General features: G+C 41.3%; 1 protein-coding gene across 1 annotated transcript; it reads right to left on the bottom strand.

Annotated features, from left to right (window-relative positions):
- Positions 1-2,164: 2,164 nt before the first annotated feature.
- LOC120717273 (zinc finger protein 99-like) lies at positions 2,165-14,393 on the bottom strand. Its single transcript, XM_040005205.1, has 4 exons — positions 14,371-14,393; positions 11,360-11,465; positions 5,588-6,352; positions 2,165-3,960 (listed from the first exon to the last, which is right to left on the bottom strand). The coding sequence occupies exons 2-4, from the start codon at positions 11,375-11,377 to the stop codon at positions 3,406-3,408; spliced, it is 1,338 nt and encodes a 445-aa protein (XP_039861139.1). The 5' UTR covers positions 11,378-11,465; positions 14,371-14,393; the 3' UTR covers positions 2,165-3,405.
- Between the last annotated feature and the right edge of the window lie 6,969 nt (positions 14,394-21,362).

Genomic DNA, 21,362 nt, shown 5'->3' with positions numbered 1-21,362 from the left:
CTGACAGGGACTAGAAAGAGGGAGCAGATTTCTCCTGTTTTGGCTTCCTGTTAAATTCAGAACTGAATTCAAAATCCTGCTCCTCACATACAAGGTCTTAAATAATCAGGCCCCATCTTATCTTAATGACCTTGTAGTACCATATCACCCTATTAGAGCACTTCGCTCTCGCTCTGCAGGCCTACTTGTTGTTCCTAGAGTATTTAAAAGTAGAATGGGAGGCAGAGCCTTCAGTCCTCTATTTTAATTGCAGTCCAAAGATGCTTTCTGTTACTGTGGTCCTGTCACCTGCTGACTTGAGATCAGTTACATCTTTGCATACATTAAAAACAGACTCCAGACCTTTTTATTTATTGGTGGTGTTGTTAGGTTTAGTTTAGTTCTGTTTGCTGTTTTCACTGCCTTAAGCTGTTGTAAACCTAAACAGGTTTTTATGTCTTTATCTTCTGTGTTAAGAATATTTAGTTAACATGTAATAAAATGTGTGATATAAATAAAATTGCCATTTTCAGAAGCGTCTTAATTCTTCATGACAGAGATTTAACCAGTTACAGAATCATTGCTCATAACTAGGGATGTAAGAAAAATATCGCTCGAAAATCACAATATTTTGTTTTATGATACCGAGTCGATATTCAAAAGCAGTGTTATTGATTTTTTTTATTGACAATTTACATGTGTGATGGCAAGGCACACATGGTAAGCTCCACACCTCACCACCAGTTGATTCACTTTAGTTTACATTGCAGTCATTAATATATTCTACTTATTGTTCAATATTGTTTTTTTATTAAATGTATTTATTTTTCCATCACACCTTCAAATGTTTATGTGGCGTGCATATAAATATTAACCCATATTAACACTGCAAGGTCAAAGTTCTGTTATATTCATACATTTTCTTTGTTTGAGTTAGCTGGTGTTTGGCTTCTCCTGTCTGGCAAAGGGCTGAGAGACTAAAGAAAGGCATCTCAAACATTATCAGTGAAACACAATCAGGTTTTTTGAAAGGGAGACTAATTCATAACAATATTAGGCTGGTTTGGGACCTCCTTGAGTACAGTGAAATAATCCAAGAGAGAGGGTACATCCTGTTCTTGGATTTTTACAAAGCATTTGACTCAGTTGAACATACGTTCATATTTAAAACTCTGCAGTCTTTTGGTTTTGGACAGGAATTTATTATTATTAATTCTAGGCATTCCAGTATCCAGCTGTGGGGCATTGAATCATAGGCCTTCTTGTAATCAATCCAGGCAGTGCACAGGTTGGTCAGTCTGGTCTTGCAGTCTCGGCTGATTGTTCTGTCTACCAGTAGCTGGTGTTTTGCGCCTCTGGTATTCTTGCCAATTCCTTTCTGTGCCCCACTCATGTATTGACCCATGTGCCTGTTCATCTTAGCCGATATGATGCCTGACAGGAGCTTCCATGTAGTATTGAGGCAGGTTATTGGTCGGTAGTTGGAGGGGACCGGTCCCTTCTTGAGGTCCTTGGGGATCAGGACCGTCCGACCTTCGGTTAGCCATTCCGGGTGTCTCTCGTTAACTAGCAGCTGGTTCATTTGTGCTGCCAGACGCTCGTGGAGTGCAGTCAGCTTCTTTAGCCAGTAGGCGTGAACCATGTCGGGCCCTGGTGCTGTCCAACTCTTCATACTGGAGACCCTTTCTTGGATATCTGCCACTGTGATGGTTACTGGACCCTGTTCAGGGAGGTCGCTGTGGTCTGCCCTCAGATCCACTAGCCACTGAGCATTGCCGTTATGGGTTGCATCCTTCTCCCATATGCTCTTCCAGTATTGCTCCATCTCCAGCCTTGATGGTGCTGTTGTCTTATTGTTCCCTTGCCACTGAGAGGACACCTTTGCTGGTTCTGTGGAGAACAGCTGGTTTATTCTCCTGCCTTCTATCTCTCTGGTGTACCTCCTCAAGCGGCTGGCCAAGGCTGTGAGTCTTTGCTTGGCAGTTTCCAAGGCCTCAGGTATGGACAGCTTGCTGTATTTCTTATGCACCTTCTTTGCTGCACCTTTCTGCAACTCCGTTAGTTGGCTAACCTCCCTCCGTGCTACTTTGATCTTGCCCTCTAGCCTCCTTCTCCTCCTCTGATAAACCTCCACCTGTACCAACAGTTGATCTGAACATGAAATCATGGCCCAAACTACTTGTTGTCAGACCAATATCTTTATTTTTCACATCAAACTGTTTTATAAAAGAAACTTTACACGGAGTTAATCAAATATAACTAATGCTTTAACAGTATCACTGTTTCACAATACAAACCCAACAAGAAAACAGCTGCAAAACACGCAGCTCAAAATGCATTCACTAAACTACACGTGGATTTAAAGAATACAGTAAATACACTAAAGTGAAAGGAGGACCCAAAAGCAGAGGTTTGATAGAATTTGAATTAAGTAAAAGTAGTCTTTGTGATCGTTTCAATGGTCCTGATATGTGCTGCACATCAGCTAACCTTAACAATTCTTTGCTGCCACTGTGAATAAGAATGTGTTCTTTGCCTGATTAAATAAAGATTACACTCACTGCTCAATCTCCTGGTACAAACTGGTACTACATGGAAGTACAGCCCATTGCCAGTTTAGCTTGAGATTCTTTTTTGTGGACATTAAGTCAAAGCAGCTTTTGTTTCAAAGCTGGTTGACAATTAAGTTTGTATTGGGTGCTGTAAGAGCAACTAGTGTGAAATTATTTGCGGTTTTGGGAGAAAGGGATTTAAGATTAAAGTTTAAAAAGATAACACATAAAATTACAATAAAACAAGGTGGGTTTTAAAAAAGAGCATCAACATTTATCAAAGAAAAATTGAGTTGATCTATATATCCATAATTCCAACTTCTAAATTTAAGATGTTTAAAATGTTTAGTAGGTTTAATCAGCAATATGCAGACATCTGACAATAAAGAACGTGTGAAGGTGAGTGATTAAACAATGACTTGACTCAGGTACAAGTGCTTCTTCAGAGAAGTATTTTCTTCAAGGAATAAGGCCTAGGAAGTAGGCTAACTGGTGGCAAGGCACTCGGGTAAGTGCTATTCAGATAAGAGTTAAACAAGAATCAACAACTCTCCTCTCTTATTTTCTATAGGACAAACATTTTCAACATTAAAGTTTCTTTTACAGAATGAAAATCTCTCAAAGAAAAAAGAAAACACTTGATGTACACATCTATACTTGCAACTTCCTTAGTTTAACATCCAGGATTATTCACTGCAGGTCCAGAAATCAGAGCTACCTCATCAGATCCAAGTGTGACATCAGCTGACACTCTTTTTACAGGAGACTCCACCTGAACTCTGTGGAGCCTGATCTCAAGGTTTTTAAGTCTGACCCTGAAACCAGAAGAGGATCTTTCTGTCTCGTCAGATTCATTGTGATCCAGTGATTTCAGTCATGCATGATCACGCTGATGTTTGCACAGAGCAGATAATGAAGTGAACGTTTTTGCACATTGGTAACAGTGAAACTGTTTATTTACAGCGTGGGATCGTTTGTGTGCGGAGTATGAACTGAGATTCTTGAAGGTCTTGTCACACTGGTCACAGCTGAAGTTCCCTTCAATGTGTGCATCTTCATGAACATTACGATGGCCTGAACTTGAGAAGCTTTTGTCACAGTGTCTGCACTTATATGGTTTCTCTCCTGTGTGGACTCTTTTATGGTCTTTAAGCTGATTTGCAGTGAAGAAAGATGACCCACACTGGTCACAGACGTGCTTTTTAACGCCACTGTGATAAAGATAATGTTTTTTTAATTCACTTGATGTGGGGAAGCCTCTCCCACATTCTTTGCAGTAATTCATGTTGTCTCCAGTGTGTCTACGTTGATGTAGTTTTAGGCTATCTGGATGATTGAAAGTTTTTCCACAAAGGTCACAATGAAACGCTTTCCCACCACCACAGCGACGACAGGGTTGAGAACTGGATCCATCTGTGTCGCTCTGCTTCTAAACAAAGACACAAAGACAGTGTAAGTTATGATGATATTAAAACATCTATTGTTTCATATTGTATGCAAAACCAGCTGTTCACGGCAATATTTTTTAATCTATTTGATGGTCGCTGTAGAGGCTATATCAATCTCTTGAAGTTCTCTCTTGCTCTTTTATTTAACCTCCTAAGACACTCTTTCATGGCATACATTTTCAATTTCTCTTTGCTATTTGTGCTGATTGGGACCTAAAGAATGTAAAAACAAAGAATTACCTAATTATTTCTTTTATCTGACTTTTGTTTCTGAGAAAAATGACATCCACATAACAGGACATGTGATAGAAAAGTGGCAGTATAGCGTACTTTAAGTTGATATCAGGCCTTTGTAGAGCAAATGTTTTTTTTAATTTTGGTGTAAACAATCGAAATTGTGATGTCCAGGTTGTATGAGATTAAAATAACCACACTATGGATGGACAAATGAATGTTTTTATGCATACTTTCGTTAGGAAAACCACCGTTAGTGAAACCATTGTGTGACTCCGCCGTCAGCTTGTTTATTTTCCACATAAACCTGTCACGATAAAGTTCAAAATCCTGTTGTCTAAGGAGCTTGGAAAGAAAAGCGTCCGGACTTCTTTAGGTTGCTTGAAGACGTTTCACCTCTCATCCGAGAAGCTTCTTCAGTTCTAAGGTCAAATGGTGGAGAGTCCCAGATTTAAACCCCGTGGGAGTTTCCCCCCAAACAGAGATAAAAGGACCCCCTGATGATCTTCTACCTGATCTCAAAACTGAACTAGAAAAAGTTGCATTTCCTGCGAAAATGCAGTGTGAATGCCGTGTAGTGGAATCTGAAAACACTGTGTAGAAGCTGAACTCTGCTGAAAACTGCTTTATTTGAAAGACTACACTGAAGAGTGTCAAGAAAGCAGATTACATGCAAGCAGGGAAGATGTGAAGCATCTGTCTCATGTAGTACTCGAACCCTTGCCACAGCAGCTGTGCAGCCCACTGCGCCAAACCAGTTCTGGTCTCAAAACAAAGATATGATGATGATATGATATGATCTACTACGGTGGCAGTAGATGCTAATCTATGACGAAGGATACGGTGAAAGATAGTATCAAAAGCTGCTATAAGGTCAAGGAGAATGCGGGTGGTGATGAATACAATATTTGAATTTTTAAAAAAGCCCTCCACATTTTCTGGAAATATTTGTGGGTGTTTTTAATTGCTTTTTTGTACTGCTTGAACACTGAAGTAGCCCTCCAGTGAGATGATGGCCCACAGCACATTTAAGTTACGTTACATTACTCTAAATGAGTAATGTAATGGAATACGTTACAAACTATTTTTTGGGGCATGTATTCTGTAATGTGTAGTGGAAAACAACATTGGTCACAAGATATTAACTCTCAAGCTGCTCTCCGATGCATCCATTGGAGTGTGAATGTTAGACAGAAAGGTGAGAAACTTAAAACTTTACGTTTTTTCCAACATCAGGATAATTTCAGGAGATTTGTCTCAGATTTGACTGAATATTCTGTACATGAAGTTTTCATGTCTCATTTAGCTTTGAAATTAAAATCAATTCACAAAATACTTCAAAATAAGTGTGACTGTACAAAGAAAAATACATACCTCACAGTAAGTGCACTTGTAGAGTTTCTTTCTGGTGTGGATGTGTTGATGTTGTCTCAGGGAACGTGGCTCTTTAAAGGTCTTCTCACACAGGTCACATTTATGAGGTCTCTCCTCAGTGTGGCTAAACATGTGCTGCTGTAAATATTTGTATGCCACAAAGGTTTTGCCACACTGATCACAGAAGCAAAAATCCTTTTTGGTGTGAATGCGTCGGTGAATATTACGGCTGAGTGGCCAGCGGAAGGTTTTTCCACAAATGTCGCAGCTGTACGCCTTAATTCCAGAGTGGGTAACTAGATGCCTTTGTAAGTACTTACTGCAAGCAAAAGCTTTACCACACTGATCACAGCTGTATGCCTTAATTCCAGAGTGGGTAACTAGATGACTCTTTAAGCTTCTACTATGAGCAAAAGCTTTACCACACTGATCACAGCTGTATGGTTTAACTCCAGAGTGGGTAAATAGATGACTCTGTAAACTTCCATTGTCAGCAAAAGCTTTACCACACAACTCACAGCTGTACGCTTTCATTCCAGAGTGAATAACTTGATGACGTCGTAAGTGGCTTCTGTGATTAAAAGCTTTACCACAACGATCACAGATGTACGGTTTAAGTCCACTGTGGACGAATTGGTGTGTTTTTAAGTTGCCAGAACGGCTAAAATCCTTCCCACACTCCTCACAGGTGTATTTCTTTTCTCTTTTCTGTCTTTGAAGTTCATCAGCCTCCTGAGAGTCCTGACTTCTTGCTCCATGTTGGTCCTGAGGTGACAGAGATACAAACAGGCAGTGAGTAAAATGCAGTCGTGGAACAAACTGAACTTTCCAACTCCCTCCATTAGTTGAATCAAAGATGTTAACAAAAACATTGTAGGTGTGTTACCAACACATTCTTGGTGATAGTATCACATTATAATCAGATGCTACAATGAGAGTTGTACTTAAAATACAGGGTTCATACGCCTTTTTTAGAGTAAAATTTAAACACTAATAATAATAATAATAATAATAATAATAATAATAACAATAATGGATTGCATTTATATAGCACTTTTCGGGGCTCTCAAAGCGCTTTACAATGCCACTATTCATTCACTCTCACATTCACACACTGGTGGAAGCAGCTACAGTTGTAGCCACAGCTGCCCTGGGGCAGGCTGACAGAAGCCAGGCTACCATCACCTCTTTAAGCACTTTTAAGGTCCATTTTGAAGCCCTTTCAGCACAACACTAAACATAAAAATAACAATGTATGTTTCACGTCACATCAACCCTGGTAAGACCATGTGAAAATTAAAAGAAATCATCCTTGGTTGACTTAAACGCTTTTGTTCCCTTTTGTTAAAACTTACAAAAACGCACCACACAAAAATACTGCAAAGGGAAAAGGTCGTCTTGTATGTATATAGTGTATGAACTCAAAACACACATTTCAGTTAAAAAGGAAGATGTGCAAATGTGAACAAATCAACATGTTGAGATATTCATGTCCTGTTGAAAAAAAAACAAACAAAAAAACATCCCAACCCCACAAAACAAGAAAACGGCACTGTGGTTGTCTTGTGAGGTGGTATAAGTCAATAACCACATGTATGTGTATTGCATGCATGTAACCCCCACATACTGTTCCAATTGGATTAGCCCACACAGGTACGGTGGCTCATAACAGACAAATGATGCAAAATGATAATTTAACCAAATGGTCTACATCCTTTCCGTTTAGCTTTCAGCACCTGACAAAACTAAGTTACCCCTGCAGGAAAACATTTACACTATTACAAGTCTTTCTAGACATTATTTTTTTAAAGTGAATTTTAACCTAACAATGTTTATGGTTGGACGAACCCCATACCTCAGTACAGCACCAATCATTAGAAATGCAAACACCCAGTCAACATCATTTCTCAACATATTGACTTTAGACTGATTATACATACATGTGATGCCATTGTGTTTATCTTGGGTTAGGTCTGCAGATGTGACCTGCATATGTAATGTATGACGCCTGGTTTACAATCTCTTGGTCGGGTATTTGCACAGGCTTGGGAGATGATGCACTCTGTGAGTCTTCATTTGAGCATGTGTGGTGCTGTGGTGTTTGCAGTGCGAGTGTAGAACTATCCAGAATGGTTGGTGTCCTGGCACTCAGGGTCATAGTCATGGAGCTATGGCGGCGGCGGCTCTGCCATTGGGAGGATGTGGCAGCGATTCCTCCTGTAGGTTCTTCTGTCGATCTGGATGATGTAGAATCGTGGCTCGTTGCTCTTCCTTCCTACAGTTCCTAGCTTGTCATAGCCTTTTTCTGTCTGCATTCAGACCACTTGTCCTTCTTGCAATGGCTGTAGTGTGCAGCTGGACCTGTCCCATGACATTTTAGTGTGAGACTTTTGACACAAAGTCACTCACTGATCTGCCCTGAGATCCTTTGTGACGAGCTCTAAAAGCTTGCTGCACACAGTAATCCCTGCGCATGTCTGATGAGACATGAGACGTTTGTCAGGGGAGCCTAGTGTTGCAGGGAATGTTTCTAAGGTTTAAGAAGTCAAGAAAAAGTCAGTCCAATTTCTCTGTGATTTCTCCATGAGTTGTTTCTCACTATGTACTGCTCTCTCAGCAAGACCATTTGACTGTGGAAACTCTGGACGAATGAGTGAAGTCCAGTTGCTTCGCAAAATCGTTGAACTGCTGACTTGTGTACTGTCTGCCATTGTTAGTAATGAGCGTGTGTGGTGCACCGCTGCTGTGGTTGAGTGACCGAGAAGGTTGATCTCAATCCATCTTGAACAGGAATCTACATGGACCTGGTATTGTTTTCCATGCCAGGTGAAAATTTCGGGAGGTCTGTAGAGGTTCTGTCTGCTGATGTGCCTTAGTGCTGCTGCACACTGTGCAAGAGTGCAGCTCTTCCGTGATGTCTTTTGACATTGCCAGCCAAAAGATGAAACTTCTAGCTCTGCACTTAGTTGCTTCAATGCCTAGATGACCTTTGTGGACAATATTGGTGTATTCTTTGTGCAGGGATTGGGAAATCCTCCACGCTGAGCTCATCCCTGTATGGAAAAAAGGGGCTAGAGCGGGCTTGACTTGGCTCTCTCTGATGGGCTATCCTCGCTGGATGACTGTGCTGAGGGCTTGTAGCACATCACTCACTGACATCACTTCATAATCAGTGTGTTCAACTCGGCTTTGTGACAACGGAGCGAGTGGAGCTCTAGAAAAGGGTGTCAGCAAGATACATGTGCTTTCCTTTTTTGTAGACTAGGCTGATGTCATAACTCTGTAGTCGGAGTAACATCCCCTGGAGCCAGGCAGGGGCGACATGGATGGGCTTTTTCATTACGGTCACCAGGGGTTGGTGGTCAATTGCTTTGACAATTGTCGCCTTTCCATAGACAGAATCTTTAAATTTTGTGCAGGCGAATACCATGGCTAAAAGCTCCTTCTCCATATCAGCATATCGCTTCACTGTGTCCATGGGAGCATGCGATGCAAAAATTTGCATGTGTTACATACACATAGTCAAAAATTATTTTCTAGGACTCACGTAAACTTCCCCATTGTGAAAAGGTGCAAATCCTTGTTCCAGACATGCAGAGGTGCAAGGCTCAGATCAGGAGCAGAACTTTTGTTTCTAGACTTTGCGACTCATTTTATTTCTCTGTTAAGAAAAATATTCAATCAGATAGTTACCTGTGGTGAATAAAATACAGTTACAATTTCAACCCATTTTAAGCATCACATCTAAAGTTCAAGCCCTTTCCACACCTTGAAAGGACTATTAAAATCCAAGGATTTTCAAGGCTTTCAAGCACCCCTACAAACTCTGAAAATTCTATTGTTGAAGAAATATTGATCACTGCATAAACTCTTCAACTGCTTTTATTGTTATTTAAATGTTTGCTGTATTTTCTTGTAACTTCTGTGGCTTTTCTGTGTGAATGTAGATTCTGTATGTATGGTTTTATGTTCAATATACTTAAATTGTTAATCTTATGGGTGTAAATAATATTTTTACATTTGATTTAATCAATTGTAAACCGTTTTAATGTTAAATAATAGTGATATTTCCAATTCATTGAACACATTTAATTAAATCCAAAGAGCCCTTTCCACATCCTTTATGAGCATGCGCAGAGAATGAAAAAAATCTTCGCGCATACGCATTGACCTTCTTCATCTACATCACAGTGTGCTTTGGCCACGTGTCTGGAAAGAGGGATTCATCCGTTGGAGTTAAGGTAATTTCTTCGTATTTTTAATAGAATATAATTTAACTAGTACTTTGTGATAATATATGGGGTATATTTTTCCGATAAAAATATAGGCTTTATATTTTTCCGGTAAATATATGGGCCGTATGTGTTCTGTAGGTTTTAGCATTTTGCTAGCATTGGAAACATTTGTTTGCATATTCGACGTTACTGCACATCTGAATATTCCCCAATCTGTGTTTAAAATTTCATTAGAACTCCAAATAGCACACTTATTTTATTTGTTTTATTGCAGTATCAAGTTAGCAGAACGTTAGCTATCCACTGCTTGCTTAGCTTCGCCTGTGTGAATGTGTCATGCCGGCGAAGCTAAGTGAACTGAAGAATTTTATGAGTAAAAGCGAACAAGAATTGGGATACATGTGCAGTGATGGTTGACGAGTCCATACTCGCTGTTTCACTACGCAGCTTGCGGTTCTGCAAGCTGCGTAGTTTGCCTATCTTCACACAGCGAGTCTCAAAGAGACCTCTGAAGGTGACCCCCACATGCCCCCCAACATAAAATCAAGTATACTGGGTGGTTAGTGCTCCGTTTGTGTCGGTTCGTGCTGGTAAAATCATTGTTTGTATCGCTATGGTGTCAAAGTGATTACACTTTTATTTCATAGGTCATTCAGAGTTCACCAGCCCCTCAAGCAACACATCGAGAGATGCACCGTCTTGCAGGATCTTCACGACGTGGCGAGCGGGTGTGCACTTTTGTTTGGGCTAATTTACTGCCTCAATCTGAGTTACCCAAAGCCACCTCGCTACACATTTGAGTTCTTCCAGAAGGTGCTCATGGGACTGGAAGACAAATAACAGTCTAACAAAATACAAGTGCTATATAAATAAATGTCATTTTTGAGCTTTGACCACACTGAGTCCAGTCTTTCTGTGTTGGCAAAAAAATTCAGAAAAGAATGGAATTGAATATTCCCCAATCCCTGCACAAAGAATACACCAATATTGTCCACAAAGGTCATCTAGGCATTGAAGCAACTAAATGCAGAGCTAGAAGTTTCATCTTTTGGCTGGAAATGTCAAAAGACTTTAATATCACCAACCATTCCCATGTTATTATGGTGTATCCATATAAATGACCCATTTTCTGTAAATTCTCTGAATTTCACACATGTCGCCCAGCTGAAGACACTGCAGCTGGAGTCGAGTGTTTTGATGATGCATGAAGCTATAAATTTTTAGACACAAGTTGTAACGGCCGCCATCTTCTTTGTGAGTATTTATTAGATGGCCGCTTGTGGGGGAAAGCATGTTTGAGTCTAAGGTTTATTTTGACGGCTCTTTTTTGCTTCTCATCCGTAAACTCTCTCCGTACTCTTTCACGTGATTCTTGCATAGGTGATAAAAGACAAAAAAATAAATATTGCTGTAAACGGTGTATATTGCAACACCACGAAACAAACGATAGCCCATAATATAAAAGACAGATATCGTCATTCGATATACATTTCATCATGTTGCACGGCCATAGATGTAACTGAGATATTTTTCTCACCTCCTGTGTTGAAGTCATCGTTTCCTCTGTAGTGGCTGAGCTGAGTCCAAATGGCTGAAACTGTTCCTCTGCTGCTCCACCAGACTCTTCTCCTCCTGTTACTCAGCTGGGACACAAAAGTATAGATATGTATTTTATCCCTGACAAGAAGAAGCAGAGCAAATAAACATTACTACACTCAGTGACAACAATACCTATGAAGCTTCAAGGTGAAACCCCAGAAGCAGCTACAAAAAGAAAGTCATCAGCTGCCTACAAGAACTTGAAAAAAGCCACTGAGCTCCCTGCATACCACCACCTTTACCCGGTGGATGCTGCACCCTGTATATATGAACTTCCATAGATACACAAAGAAGGAGTCTCACTCAGGCTCATTGGTAGCAGCATAAACTCAGCCACCTACAACATTTCCAAGCACCTCATCACCATCCTAGCTCCCCTTGTGGGGAACACACCCCATCACATCAAAAACTCTGCTGACTTCACCAACAAGGTCCACAAACTTACACTTGATCCAGATGAAACCAGAGTGTCCTTTGATGTGGTCTCACTTTTCACTTGTATACCTCCAACCGAGGCAGTGGAGACTGTCAGGAAACAACTACATCAAGACAGCTCCTTACAAACCAGAACCAGCTTCACCCTGATCAGGTCTGCACACTGTTAGACCTCTGCCTTACCACCACATATTTTAAATACAACGAGGGTTACTACAGACACAAACATGGATGTGCTGTGAGCTCCCCAGTGTGTCCCATTGTAGCCAAACTTTACATGGAGGAAGTGGAAAGAAAGGCTCTTGGCTCTTTAACAGGGACAGCACCGAGCCACATGATAGAGTGAAACAGGGTCTCACAATGGTTTCACTCAGGACCTGCTGATAATGACACACACATTTGCTCTTTTGATAAATCAATGGTCAACAGTGGGTCGATGACCCTTTCAGGGAACAACCCCCACGAGGGTTTAAATACCTGGGAGTCCACAATGCAAGAACTCCAGCAACACTTAAGGGAAGATGAACAACTTTAATAATTGACCAACGCGTTTCGGCTTGTGGCCTTCATCAGGGTCATAGTAAAACATTGTAGAAAATTGCTTAAATCAATCAAACCAATCGAAACTTCATAGATAGATCAACTGACATATAACAGGTAGGTATTGGTTAATTGGGGGCGGGCCCCACACTTTGGAAAGCTCTGGGTTAAGTCACGCTTAAGTAAATACTGGACTAGATCATTAATGATGATGACAGGGGGGAGGAGACATTATCCCCACCTGTCTCAAAATAACACGTGTGAAATACATAAGAAGAATACTATGAATATATACAAAAAAGGGACAAAAGGGCAGTATTTAATAATAAAAGGAGGTTGGTCCAGCAGTTGAATTAAAAAACAAGAGGACATCGTCACACGGGAACAGATTTGTTAAAAGGTCCTAATTTATGTCTCTAAAATGTAAAATCTCTAAAATGTAGACTTAAGACGAGCTGTCGAGAATCCTACTCCTTCTTTGGCTGAAAAAATGAATAAAATTAATTAAATAAACATTACCCATAAACATGCCATCTCACATTACCCATGCGAGAATAATGTAACTGATAAAATTAGAATAAAAACAAAAAATAAAAAAGGCTCAGTTCAGAAAAACTCATTGATAGAAAAATCCTCATTCAGACCTGTGGGGTGCAGACTCTTAAAGCGGAATATCCAAAATGCTTCTCTTTGTTTCCCGGATAAAATTAATATTACCACCAATTTGGTTTAGTTTAATGGCTTCAATGCCTAGAAAAAATAATGGCAAAATAAAATGCACGCAGGAATGAATTTTGTTCACTCAAATTCAGCTTTTCTTCACTCAAAATAAATTTCTCCTCAAAATGCAAAACTTGCACCAGCAAACTTTTTTTTTTATGTGCGCTCAGAATAGTGGCACAAAAATAACGCCATAGTCAGCCTCCAGTTAACAACAGTGGTGAGAAACTGCACTACTGAACCTCCACTGACTGAGTAACTGCAGTTTGGTGCTTCATCAGAACTTCATGGCAGGAAGTGTTTCAGAGTGGGGACAGAGACAGTTGCAAAGTTCAGCTTTAGTGAGGCTAAACTCCAAAACCTGTTTTCAGCTAATGACTCTGCTTCTGTCTGGAAAACAATCAGACGGTGAACCAACCACAAACCTAAAGACCCCACTGCACCAACCATTCACAGCTGAACAGCTCCTGCTGCGGATTCTACCAACAATGACGTGATCACAGTCTCTCCACCCTCCTTGGGTTCTCTCCATACATGACAGGTACATGACAATCGTGACTCTTACTCCCACAAAGCAACATGTTGTTTTCAAAGTGCTACATAAACAAATCATGGTTTGGTAAAGCAGGTGGACGAGAATCAGAGTCTCCATCATAAACCACAGGTGGACAAAAATAAATAAATAAAGTCCAACATTCAATCCACAACATGATTAAAAACATTCTTCTTCTCCCAAATCAAAAAGAGCTGCACATTAACCACCACAATATATTTTTATTCTCTGTGCTTTCAAATATGAACACTGTTTACTTTCGTCTGTTTCATTAGTTTTTGTTAACATCTTCCTGTGCATCACTTTACAGCAGCCACACTCATTAAAATGAGACTTTGTAGGAGTTCACTTCCTCTCATGTGTTCATCCACAGCAGCTGGACAATAAAGTTTATTGTGACCCTGATACTGCAGCAGATCGCTCTGGTTTCCTGTTATCACTTAAATAGAAACGAGGCTGTAGAGGTTTGGTGCAGGCAGAAAAACAGCTGCAGGGACAATGAAAAGACGTTTCTGCTCCAACTTCTCCCAGCATGCTGAGCTAATGGTTAGTTGGTGTTTTTCTCCAAACACTCTCTCACTCTTCTCTCAACGTGTTCACAATAAACTGTGAACAGACACCGAGGAGAGCAGCAGAAGACCTCATTCAGGAGCTAAACTCAACATGAACTGAACTCACAGTAAAGTTAGCTCGGTGCTTACCTTTAGATGAGCCCACAAACCGAGAGAAACTCCGCGATGAAGCTGCAACTCTTTCCAAACACAGGAAACAGATCAGGGAGCAGAGACCCACGTGGTTCACGCTGATCTCAGCTACGATCCAGGAGACAAGGGTGGGCAGATCGAAGCAGATATCGATCAGGACGTTGGTAGTGGTTTATGATCGATACTTCATTTTGTTTCTCTCCTCTAAGTTCACTACTTTACTCCCGTTTCATGAAAAAGCAGCTCTCTCTGCTCGGCTCCTCTCCTGCGCACACACTTTGCTCCGCCCCCTTCTTCCTGATCTGCTTTGATTCGAATCTGTTTGGACACGTGACTCGAAAAAGAGGCCGAGCCTGTTTTTTAAACGAATTACAACAAGAGAAATAACAAAAGAAAAGAAAGAAAAAGATGGCCGATGTTTTTTTTAAATAACCTTTATTTGTCAACAACAATATAAACATATAAGGCACTATTATTTATCCATGCATCTAAATATAAACGGTTGAGCATTACAACAAGAGAAATAACAAGAGAAAGAAAGAAAAAGATGCAGAATGTGAGAACATAGACACAAACAGTGTGAACAGAAAGGGAAATCATGATCCACATCTCAGATAGAGAGGAGGCCTCCTTTTAACATAAATAGAACTTATTGAATTGAAATATAAGTTTAGGGGCTTTCTTTTCATTTATGTGTTTCAGCGATGTGAGGGAAGTTGCCCTCCCCCCCCCCCACCTTCTTCAAATCCAATAAAAGTGGTACAAAACGTTTGTGCTACATTTGTGCTGGTTTGTGCTGCAAAAAAAAATTAGTTTGTGCTGCTATCATTTTAAAGATATTAAAGGAGGGTTGGCAAGATGGCGTCGTAGCGTGAACACCCGTCTCGCTGTGCTCCGGTGAGGTCCCTCGATTATCCGTCTAAAATACATGTTCACCTGGTGAAATGTTACAAATGTGCGTGGGAGTAACTCTATAATGAGTCTGGACGACTATTTTTCTAAAATGCCTAACGTCAGGTCTAAGAAAAAGACAGCTCCGGTTGTGCAAGCTAGCGACATTGTGGGTCCTATGGCGGCTGAGCCTGAAGAAGCTAACGCCAGCGACACAGAAATCTCCGCTGACGCTGAGGAAACTGGGAGTGATATCGACCCGAACATCCTTGCGGCTCTGAGTAAGATAACTGACAGCATTACAACTCTGTTGGATGTTAAAGTTGATACTGTGCTGGCCGCAATCTGTGAACAGACGTCTCGGATCCAGGCTCTGGCGACACGGGTGGGAGACGCCAAGATACGGATTTCAGGCGTGGAAGACACGGCAGGTGTATTGCAGGCGAAAGTGGCTCGACTCGAAAAACAAGTAACTGACATGGCAGACCACATGGATGATTTAGAGAACCGCAGCCGCAGATGTAACCTTCGCCTGGTCGGGCTTCCCGAGGGCACGGAGGGAAATGATGTTGTCGCCTTCGTGGAGTCATGGCTCCCCTCCTATCTCGAGCTCACAACTAAAAATGGGAAGATCAAACTAGACCGCGCTCACCGCTCTCTAGCACCGAGGCCGGGCTCCAGCCAGCGCGCCAGACCCATCATTATGAAGCTTCACAACTTTGCTGATAAACAACGTGTGATGGCCGCAGCTCGGCGCCTGGCTACGCAGCCGAACCAACCAACAGGTCGGATCAAAGTCTCCTTCTTTAATGATTATTCAGCGGCGGTAGCCAAGAAACGCAAGGCTTTTGACGAGGTAAAAAGCTGCCTGAGGAAGAAGAATGTGGATTATGCACTTCTCTACCCCGCCACACTGAGGCTGTTTGCCAACGGCAAGGAGAAGAGATTTAACACACCGGAGGCAGCTGCGTCCTACGCGGACTCGCTGCCCTGAATCCCCGTAACCACCAGAGTACTCCTTTTCTTCACACTATGCCTTATGAACCGGTGTAAGTACTTGCCGAATCTAGGCGTATGTGACTCTCTTTTTTCGTCCTCGCTGCTTATAAGCGACCAGGTGAAATCTTCCACCCCATCGGGCACCGGACGGACTGTGTTTTCGTCTATGGGTAGGCGTGAGTTATGCGCGTGCAATGCCCTTCGGCTTTCCCGACGGGCAGGAGGAGATTGGTTTTTCCCTACATGTTTAGTAGGGCTGTTGCCAAATCACTGTTCTTTGAATGTTCCGTCACACAGCTCTTTCTTGCCTTTTTTTTTCTTTTTTCTTTTTTGCTGTTTTATTTTCAACCAGGGTGTGGTGAACCCTTTGGCTCAATATGCTTTGTATGATACATGAATAAGTCTAATAATGAGTAGGCTGCAAATATGCACCTGGAATGTACGAGGGGTTCACAGCCCTATTAAGAGGAGGAAGATATTTACTTGTCTAAGAAAGGACGGTGTAGATGTTGCTATGTTACAAGAGACACATCTTGATAATAATGAGCACTTGAAGTTGCAACAAGGATTATATGGACAAGTGTTTTTTTTCATCCTTCACTACAAGAAGTAGAGGAGTGGCAGTGTTGATTAGGAAAAATGTACCTTTTGTAGTAACTGATTGCGTTAAGGATCTGAAGGGCCGCTACGTGATAGTTAAAGGGATTTTGCAAGGCCAAAATATTTTATTACTGAATGTTTATTTTCCACCTGCCCACCCAACTACCTTTCTTACCAAAATGTTTCTGGAATTAGCCCCATTTCTTCCTAACTCTACCGTTATTATTGGTGGTGATTTCAACTTAATGTTAAATCCGCTTATGGACAGATTTCCACATAGCATTGCAACTCCCTCTCCTCAGGCCAAAGCGCTTCACGTTCTATGCGACGAGTTTGGACTTGTTGATGCTTGGAGATATACCCACCCCTCCGATAAGCAATACACATTTTTTTTGGCTCCGCATAGGTCCCAAACTAGAATTGACTACTTTTTTCTCCCGAAAACTGACTTGGGTTCAGTAGTATCATGCGACATAACAAGTATAATCATCTCAGATCACGCTAGAGTAATCATGGATCTCGATCTTAAAGCTGCGCTTCATAGGTCCCGTCACTGGAGGGTTAATACCATTATTGTTAAGGATGAGGAATTTACCTCTCACTTCTCTGCCGAATTTAAAGCGTTTTTGGATATCAACACCCCCTCAGCTAGTACTGCCTCTGTTTTGTGGGAAACATGCAAAGCTTATGTGAGGGGCCTAATTATTTCGTATTCTGCGACAAAGAAGCGACAACGGATGGAGGAACAAAAATCTTTAGAGAGCGAATTGATGGATAAGGAGAAAACATATATTGCCTCCCCATCACCACCATTATGGCAAGAAATAACCGCACTCAGGTCAGCGCTGAATTGCCTTCTTACCAGAGATGCAGAGAAGAAACTTAAATACACCAGACAGCGGTTCTACGAGCATGGAGATAAGGCCGGTAAATGTCTGGCGTACTATGTTAAGAAGCGCGCAGAATCTAATACCATTGCAGCGATATCTGATGAAGGTGGCCACAAGATATATGAAAACAAACTGATAAACGACTGTGTTAAGAAGTTCTACAAAGCCTTGTACTCTTCTCAACAAGTCCCGGAGGGGGAGCAGCTGATGCATAATTTCTTTACCCAATTCGACTTACCAAATTTGTCAGAGGAACAGAAGACTGCCCTTAACAGCCCTATAACTAAGACCGAAGTGATTAAGGCTATTAAATCACTACGAAGTGGAAAGTCACCAGGGCCTGATGGCTTCTGTTGTGAATTTTATAAACAGTTTCGAGATATCACTTCCTGTCTCCTGGCTAGGACGCATTGCCCTGATCAAAATGAATGTGCTGCCCAGGCTATTGTATCCTATCCAAATGATCCCCGTCTTGTTCTCTAAGAGAGTACTGAAGGATATAAATGGTTGGCTTACCTCTTTCATCTGGAACAAGCGCAGACCCAGACTCAAGATGGCAGTGTTGCATCTTCCAAGCTCCAGGGGCGGCTTGGATCTACCTAATATTAGATTGTATCAGCTTTCTGCCCATTTAAGATTTGTGAGCGACTGGGTCAGGGGTAAAACCTCAATCTGGTCGGATATCGAGACAGCTCTGTCACAATGCAAACTGAGCGATCTATTATTCTGTAATGATTTTAACGGAATTAAGGCCCTTTGTACAAATCCTGTAACAATCAACACTCTAAAAACGTGGCGAATTGTCTGCCGTCTTGAGGGAAGATCGAGAATAACATCAACCTTTACCCCTATAATGAATAACCCTGCTTTCCCTCCGGGTTCCTCGGACCCCGGCTTTCAACGATGGTCTGATAAGAATATTAAGTCTCTTGGTGACCTTTTCTCGGGTGAGAAACTCATGTCGTTTGAACAAATTGCCAACAGTTACGGCTTGCCTAGACAGGATTTCTTTCGTTTTTTGCAAATACGACACTATATCACTCACAGTACAACCCTTGCTGAGCACCCTGAAGTATCTGATGTTGAGAAGATTTTGTTTAGGCAACAGCTGAAGGTGTCTCTGAGTTCATTTTATCATGTGCTTAATGCTTTGACTACCACTGATGCGCAGGGGATTAGAGGTGTGTGGGAGAGGGAACTGTCGGTAACCATAGATGAAGATAAGTGGGATACCGTTTGGTCTCTCGCAAAAAGGATTTCAATTTGTACTCGGACAAGAGCAATCCAATTTAAGATTTTACACAGATTGCACGTATCCCCTCACCGCAGACACCTCTTCAGCCGCTCTCTTTCCCCTGTGTGTCTTAAGTGCAAAACTGATGTTGGGACTTTAACTCACTGTTTTTGGTCCTGTTACAAGCTTCAAGAATACTGGGCTGACATTACAGGTGAACTGGGGAAAATCTTCCACGTTGATATAGAGATGGACCCTTTATCCCTGATTCTAGGTCTTCCAAGTGACCGCCTAAAAGCGGCGGCCAACAAAAGATTGTATAACACTCTAACATTTGCAGCCAGGAAAAATATCCTCTTACAATGGATCAACGATAGGACTCCCACTGTCTGTGGCTGGCGCAAAATAATTTTCGAACTGATTCCTCTGGAATACCTCACACACGTTATACACCACAGTGTGGGTCAGTTCTACGGGATGTGGCACCCCTTTTTGGACTATATTGGACCGGACCTTTCCGCTATCTTATTCAAAGGACTACTACGCACGTGATCATCACCCGGGCGCTGTAAGACTGACTCACCACCTCTTGTATGTTATATTTTGTGTTTTGTATCTTGTATTATGCCTTATTTAAGAGCTGTTGTGTACGTTTTGTGTTTGTACTGTTTTGTTGTTCTGTGTCTAATGTCGAGACACTGTCTTGTTAAAGGAAAATCTGCAATAAAAACAATGATGGAAAAAAAAAAAGATATTAAAGGAAATTTTTAGAGGTCATCGGAGGTCAACCAGCCACCCCGCATTAATTAAATCAAACAAAACTGGTGTTAATCAAGTGTGCTACGTTTGTGCTGGTTTGTGCTGCTAAAATTGTCGTTTGTGCTGCTTCTGCTTAAAGATATTAATGAAAATGTAAAGGCCAAAAGGTTAACCAGCCCCCAAACCCAAATCCCAAATCAAACAAAATTGATATCAACCATTTGTGCTACGTTTGTGCTGCAAAATATTTTGTTTGTGCTGCTATCAAGCATTGGAGGTAGTCCATAAGAGATTACAGGATCACCCCAACCTCAGCAACAGGACCACATTATTGCATTTTACTTTTATTTGCATGATTGTGCAGGGGGGGCGGGCGGGCTTTTGGAAAACAAAGGGAGGCCAAGTGAAAAATGTTTGGGAACCACTGAGTTAACCAACGATCCTCTTCATCGGTTTTATAATTCCCCCTGGGAATTTATTGAAACAAATTGCAACTCCTCCAGATCGATTAGAGCCATGGCTGAAAAGAATCTGATTTCCTGTGTACTCTTCTCATAAGTGATGATTTTCCACAACCACACAACTGAAATAATTTGGTAATATTGATTCATGTTTACGCTTCTAATTTTTCGCATTCAGTTAATTTACCAAATTAGACGGGGGATTATTCTTGTATTATGTTTAGCTATTGTCTCTGTGGTTTCCACCTTTGATGTTTAAAGTTGCTATATAGGTTGAGCTGTCTCTCATTTGTGCAGGTCACTTTGTTGAGTTATATTTTATACATTGTAGAATCCTGTGTACGGTCCCACTTAATTCTTAAAACAACTTATTTTCGTGATTGTGTATTTTTGAAGTAACCTTGTCTTTTTTGGGGTACAATAAAATCCACATTTTGAGAATTACCCCTGTTACATCCCCTGGCTAGTCTAAGGGTTTTGAAGGGACTCCCTGTCTTCTTGGCCGCTGACATCTTAGTATCTTGTTCACCAAGATTTTTCCAATGGTTAAAAGCTGAAAGACTGAGTAACATCACATGGATGTGTACTGAAAGGTTTTGATTTTTATGTTTCTACTGTTGGTGTTTTTTGTCTTTACCTTACCATATAAATGACCTCGAGGTAACTGTTGCTGTGATTTGAGGTTATATAAATACAATTAAACTGAAATTGAACTAATTTTCTCCTTCATATTAATAATAAACTATTCGTGACATTACCTGTGGATGGATTTTGTTCATTTGGTGCTACTCGTTGAGGTGCAGGTGATGTCGATGGGTGATCAGTAGATCTCTCCAGTGTGTGCCTCATGAGCTGCACATTCAGCAGTCAGTCGTCACTCTGCATTTTGTGCTTTGTCTTCACTGAGGAAACTAATGGTTTTAAATCTTGGATTAAGCAGTGTGGACAGTGACAGCTGAGCTCTCTAGGGTGTAGGGTCTTGTCAAAGGGTTGCAGACATGTTCTTTCCCAGTTGGTTTGCTGTCACATTGGTGGTATTGCCCAGTATTTCCTAGTGCCTGTTTTAGGTCAGCAGTCATGCTTGATCTAAAATAGGCCACCACTTTCTGTGCAGTTCCTCTAGGCCAGGTGTTAGTGCATGTGCAATGCACACAA

The sequence above is a fragment of the Simochromis diagramma genome, unplaced genomic scaffold (genome assembly GCF_900408965.1).
Source record: "Simochromis diagramma unplaced genomic scaffold, fSimDia1.1 OVJJ01000097.1, whole genome shotgun sequence".
Taxonomy (NCBI): domain Eukaryota; kingdom Metazoa; phylum Chordata; class Actinopteri; order Cichliformes; family Cichlidae; genus Simochromis; species Simochromis diagramma.
This window is presented reverse-complemented; position numbering and strand designations above follow the sequence as displayed.

What these genes read in the sequence shown, in the direction of transcription:
- LOC120717273 (XM_040005205.1), bottom strand. An exon ending in ACAAGTGCACTTACTGTGAG is followed by an intron (nt 3,961 to 5,587) that starts GTATGTATTTTT and finishes GTCTTTGTTTAG; the next exon opens with AAGCAGAGCGACACAGATGG.